The sequence below is a fragment of the Saimiri boliviensis genome, chromosome 5, assembly GCF_048565385.1.
Source record: "Saimiri boliviensis isolate mSaiBol1 chromosome 5, mSaiBol1.pri, whole genome shotgun sequence".
NCBI lineage: Eukaryota > Metazoa > Chordata > Mammalia > Primates > Cebidae > Saimiri > Saimiri boliviensis.
The window spans coordinates 60,698,033-60,704,139 of record NC_133453.1 but is presented as its reverse complement, the minus strand read 5'-3'; the positions used below and the strand labels follow the sequence as shown (position 1 = coordinate 60,704,139).

Below are 6,107 nucleotides of genomic sequence, written 5' to 3'. Positions count from 1 at the left end.
AATAGGACTAAACCTACCTTACAGGATCATTTAAAGATTAAATTAGAAAATACATGTAAAAAACACAGAAACTACTATGAATCAGACATTTCTCCAAAGATGATATACAAATGGCCGATAAAAACATTAAAGGATGAAATAGAAATGAAAATCACAATGCGTTATCACTTCACAGCTGCTAGGATGGCTATTATCAAAAAGACAAACATTAACAAGTGTTGGCAAGGATGTGGAGAAAACTGAACCCTCATACATTGCTAGAAGAAATGTAAAACAGTGCAGCAGCTCTGGAAAACAGTCTGGCAGTTCCTCAACAACTTAAACAGAATTACCATATGACCTAGCAATTCCACACCGAGGTATACTACCCAAGAAAACTGAAAGCATATATAACACACAAAAATTTGTAAAACTTGTAAATGAGTATCCACAACATTATTCATTATTCATAACATGATTATGGCCAAAAAGTAGAAACAACCCAAATGCCCACAAATTGAAGAATGGATAAACAAATATGGCATAGCGTCATAGCCATATAACAAAATATTATTCTCTCCATAAAAGGAGTGAAATATTGATATATGGTATATGAATGAACCCTGAAAGCATTATGCTAAGTGAAAGATAAAAAGGCCACATGATTCCATTCACATGAAATGTCCAGAATAGGCAAACATATAGACACATAAAGTAGTGGTTGTCAAATACGGGGAGAATACCAATAAAGGTACAAGTCTCTTTTTAGTTCCTGAATTAGTGTTGACATTTGCACAATTTTGTGAATATACCAAAACCACTGAATTGTATACTTTAAAAAAGTTAATTCCATGGCATATGAATTATATCTCAAAGAAAACTATTATAAAAATTTAAGCCTCTGCTATTTTTCTTTTTTCTTTTCTTTTCTTTTTTTTTTTTTTTTTTTTGAGATAAGGTCTTGCTCTGTCACCCAGGACAGAATGCAGTTGCCCAATCACAGCTCACTTTTCTGCTTCCTACTTATTAGTAAATATTCTACTTTACTCAAGAGGTTGCTCCTGTTGCTTGTAACAGCTTTAAAAGATCTTTGAAGTTAGGTACTATACAGATGAATGGTATTTATAGTAAAGTAAAGCTACTATAACAGAGAAACTTTCTACAAATCAGATTAGTTTGGTACAATTTCATTTTTTCAAAGAAATGTCATTAATGCCAAGTTCAATTTTAGAGAGTGGAAAAGCTTACTTCTTTTTTAAAGGCCAAAATGCTATATTTTGCTTTTTTAATTAGTGGACATTTCATTTTCAGATACATCATTAGCAAGATTACCTGTTTAAAATGTCATTAAATGCCTAGCAATCAATTAAAACCCAGGTAGGTGCAACTTTGTGACCTCTAATTACAACTTCCTATTTTCCTCATTCTGTTGTCAGATTCCTAGTCCATCATTAGCTCCAATCTCTTACATGAATTATTCCATTCGATTCTTACTCACAGGGACTAAACTTTTTGGTAAATGCAATCCATTTTTCTAATGCTGGGGAACTTTAATTAGAGTAGGCCCAATTTTTAAGGTTAAATTTGGTCTAGAATGTTTGAATAAATATTCAACAAAATGATTTCCTGGAATTTGGAACATAAAAACAGCCTTAGAATTATGAAATGCTTTCTGGGTCCTTTGGGAATTTTTTCACGTATTTATTCATGGGGCAACGACAGTGACCAACTTTTACCCAGAAAAGTACTACGTATAAAAGCTTCCTGGTTCTAGAACAAAGACGTATTTTATTGCTCAAAGCTAAAGGAAGATACCTTCCTTCTATTTAGTATTGTTACACTAAAATAGCATACTAATGAAACTAGCTAGGTATTGGCATGACCCAAAGTACGTAAACAAAGATAAACTGTACCTTATTATGCATTCTTTCTTGGGGGAAAAATTCTCACACTAAGAAAATAAGATTTAGTCAGCCGAAAAAGAAAAAACAAAAACATGTATGTGTGTTTGTGTATGTATGTATGTATGTGTAAGGATTAGGATTTTCCAACATGGGGGCATTTTGAGTAGCAGTTTAAATTTGATGGCTTGCCAAGCTATGCGGGGATACATGGTGGGCATGCTTGACACCGGCAAAACGTGAAGCAAGAGACGACCTGTCAAACAGCTGCTAACCAGTTACTCCCTCGGCAACACTCCCAACTTCTCCCGTGATGTCTGTGTACGAAAGATGTCAAAGCACCAGGAAAACGACGGGGGCTGTCACAGCAACAGCCAAGTCCAAACCCTGCACCCCAGGGTGAAATCCCACCCGTACCTTCAAGAACTGGTCGGACCACGGCTCTTTTCTAATACGAGTCTACCTAAAATAGAAAAATGAACACACCACCACGGACCCTGCCAACCCGCTCTCTCTTCTCCTTTGTGACTCTCCTAAAGGTTGGAGGGATGTTAACCCCCCGCAGGCCCGTGGAAGCCAAGCCCTGCGCGCCGAGGCGGCGTCCAGGAGCCTCGGCACAGCCCTGGGGCCTCGAGCCCGTGTCCCCCACCCACCCGACAGGGCCGGTCACCGGCCACACAAAGGAGCCAGCCGCGGGCGCTGGACGCGGGGACTCGCCCCGGAGCCGGGCGCCACATCTGGTCCCTGCAAGCTGGCAGTAGAGACCCGACGGAAAATAAGGATTAACGCCCAAACCTGTTGCACAATTCGGGTCCCTTTCACCCAGAAATGAACAAGGGCGCTCAGGAGCGGAGAAGCGCGCGGCCCGGTCTCTGCGAGCCGCGGCCGCACCCGGCAGGCGGCGCGGAGGCAAAGGCGGCCCGCGGGGCTCCCACCTCCGGCGCTTTGTCTGAGGCGGCGGGGGCGGCGGGGGTGCTGGGAGCGGCGCGGGTGGCGGGGCGGGGGCCCCTCTTTCACTGCGCAGCCCCGCGGCTAGGCGGCCCGCGCTGGGGAAGAAAGCCGGGCCCGCTACCGCCGCCGCCGCCAGTACCGGCCCACGCCGGCCACCCGGCTCGGGGCCTGAGCGCTCCTCCCGCCCGGGCCGTCGGGGCCGAGCGGCGGCCACACTCACCTGGCTGGCGCTCGAGCTAGCGGCCGGCGGCTCCGGGGCGTTGGGGAGGACAGGGGAACGCTAGCGAGGTGCGGGCGGAGGCGGAGGGCGCGGCGGGAGGAAGGCGGGCTGGGGGCGGAGCGGGCCCGGGCGGCGGCGGCGGCGGCGACTCCAGTCACTCGTGGCAAATCGCGTCCCGGCCCCTCCGTGCGTCAGGCGGGGGGCGGCGGTGCGGGGGGCCCGGCGACCTCTCGGCACCCGCGGCCGGAGCCGCGTCCGCGCGACCCCGCGCGCGCCCGGGTGACGGCGGCACAGCGACCCAGCCCGGCTCGGAAGGGGGAAAGGGGGATGGGGGAAGGGGGCGGGGCGGGGCGGGGCGTCCCACCAGGCCCGGGGCCGAGGGCTGGGCGCCGGGGGCACTCTAGTGCTCCCAGCTGGACCCTGCCTTCCCCACCTCTCGCCGAGGCCCGGGTTCCCCAGGTGGGAGGCAGTCTGGAGGAGTGGCAGGTCTCCAGACCTGAAGGCAGAAGTCTGGGCTTAAGGGAGGAATCTTTGCAAGTCATTTATTTCCTCTGACCTCATCCTGTAGTTCGAAGGTTCGATTACAAGGTCTCTGCTCCCAAGTACCCACTGCCAAGCGGTGCTGTGACTGAAGGATGAAGGCAGATGAAGGGGAAAGGGTGCGGTGAGAAAGGGCTGGATTTAGGGCACTTGTTTTGCTTTGAGGATCTTTCCATTGGACAGTCCAAAATTAATCCACAAATGGGGCTCCCTAATAATAGCTACTTCTCCATTTTTACCAACCTAGTTATATTTCTCTAAATATACTGAATTCAGAGTCCTCGTTCTCATTTTATTGCAAATCATTTTTGTGTCATTTCCTGAATTCAGTTCAAAAGAGTCATCAGCAAATTCACACCAGATCAGAGCAGCTGTGTGGTCCCAATCTCAAGACTTCCATGGTATTCACTCTGCCACTCACTTCAGTATCACCTAATTCTGTTGATAAAATCTTGCCATTCCAACAACTAAGCAACCAAATTTCTCTCCACTAAAGTTTTCTGACTTAAAATCCATAGATAAATTCTTACTCTTTAATTCTGTGAATAACAGTCTTGTCTCCGTGACTTAAACCTCTTTGCCTCTTTGCCACTCTTTAGGTCAAGCCTTTAATTTCACTTCTGTTTCAGTTCCTTATAACTGCCAGAGAGAGTGCTCCAAAAAGACGGAGCTCAGCATGAAACGCACCTCTTTAAAAATCATTCAATCACTCCACCTGGTTAAATCAGGTTCAAACTCATTACCATGGTATACAAAGCCATTTAAAATCTAATCTCTTGACCTCCTTGGCTCCCGCTCCAACTCCTAATATATCTACATATCACACAAATTCAACAGGGTTTGTCTCTGTGCCCTTGTAGTTTTCACCACCTGAAATCCATTCCTCATCTAACCAGCTGAACTCCTATTATCCTCCAAGATAATGAAAATAGTGCATCACTCCCTCATTGAAATCTTCGTCATCACCTTTCACCACATCCGCATCCTTACCCCACACACAATGAACTAAATACTCTTTTTCTCTCTGCTTTCATAAAATCGTTTGTCTACAGTATTCCCTATGATAATCTTTAGTACTTGCTATTTTCCCCTTTGCTTTGCTTAGTGGCCTTTTCTTTCTAGACTGTTTGTCCTTAAAAGGAGAGGGATTTTGTCTGGTCCTTTTTTTGCTCCCCAGAACATAGCACAGTGCTTAGCACAAAGAAGGTTCTCTTTTACTGTTTGCTGAAGTGTTGAAATCATTTTCCATTCCAACAAATAGATGTTGAGCATCTACTCAACAAGAAGAAAATACAGTGAAATCCACAGTCCCTGCCTTTTTTAGCCTTCCATGGTATTCTGTTTTTTCTTTCTCAACTATGTGGCATTCTCTGCTTATCATTTTAAACTCTCCAACTACCACTGACATTCTTTGCTTACCTAATAAAACAAGAGCATGCCAAGCAATCCATTATAGGAATTCACAAAATATCCCTGCCCTTCCTCTTTCCATACCTTCTGGTTCCACATTGTATTTACCTAGCTGTTAGATGAGAGGTTACTGCTACAATGGATAAAAAAAATTAGACTGTAAATTCAGAGAAAGAAATTTGTATGCTACAGTTTCCAATAACTACTTAATGAACTTATCTCTCACTGACAGTCATGCGGCTTCACTTGTGGAGTTTCTTTGGCTCTATGATTAGCATTTGTTTTTAATATTTTGCTATAAAGGTACTAGATTCTTGCAAAGTAGCTATCCAGCATATGTTTAAACTCCAACCGATAGGAAACCATTCATGACCTCATAACAGTGTTCATCTTTAAACAGTCCTGCTAGTTCCTATGTTCAACTGAAATGTGTGTCTGTATACATTTGGTGGGTAGCTACCAGTATTGCTAGAAACACCACTGTACTCAAACTCCAAAGAAGTGTGGTCAAATCCTGGGTTTATGACTTCCTAACTGTGTGACCTTGAAAAAGCACGATTCTGCTCCAAGTATGAGTTTGCTCAATTCTAAAATGGGAAAATGATGATAATAGTGCCTTAAATCATTATTATAAATATGAATGCAATGTGTATTAATGTGTCCAGTGAATCTGAACCTGGCAGTAACATTTGTTTAATACATAACAGCCTAGTTCTCTCCCCTTTTGCAGCTTTATAAACATTTGAAGTCAGCAGTCACAGTGTGTGCATTCTCCACCCACTCTTTATTCATGTCCCATTCATCTCCATAGGCTCTTATCTAAACATCCTCCAGTACCTCTGAAAATGTGGCACCTAGAACTGAATCCAATATTCCAAGTATAAAGAGAGGAGTAGAGAAGTACAATTTTATGCATTCTAATGATGATATTTCAAAATTCAGTTTGATACCACATTATTTTTCTACCATCCCATACTGTTCATAAATAGCATGTCATTGCCAACTAAAAACAAGCAAAAATTACCCCCAAATCTTTTTTAAGTCTTTAACATATAGACAGCTATAAAGCCATATCTTCTTCAACCTGTATTTTGCAATTTGAGTTT

The 6,107-nt window shown here is 44.1% G+C and overlaps 1 protein-coding gene across 6 annotated transcripts in view; it reads right to left on the bottom strand.

Annotated features, from left to right (window-relative positions):
* Nucleotides 1–3,681, bottom strand: part of SESTD1 (SEC14 and spectrin domain containing 1) — a 150,943-nt gene extending 147,262 nt beyond the window's left edge. For 2 of the 6 annotated variants that reach the window (XM_074399399.1, XM_039470041.2), the window contains exon 1: nt 3,052–3,340. Coding sequence is in view for 3 of the 6 variants with exons in the window: in XM_074399402.1 (XP_074255503.1) it covers nt 3,608–3,612 (5 nt within the window). In the remaining 3 variants the exon portion in view is untranslated. Of the gene's footprint in view, nt 1–2,675; nt 2,772–3,051; nt 3,341–3,607 lie in introns of those variants that run through there. The other 4 variants (XM_074399402.1, XM_074399401.1, XM_074399397.1 and 1 more) reach the window with 4 other exon arrangements.
* Between the last annotated feature and the right edge of the window lie 2,426 nt (nt 3,682–6,107).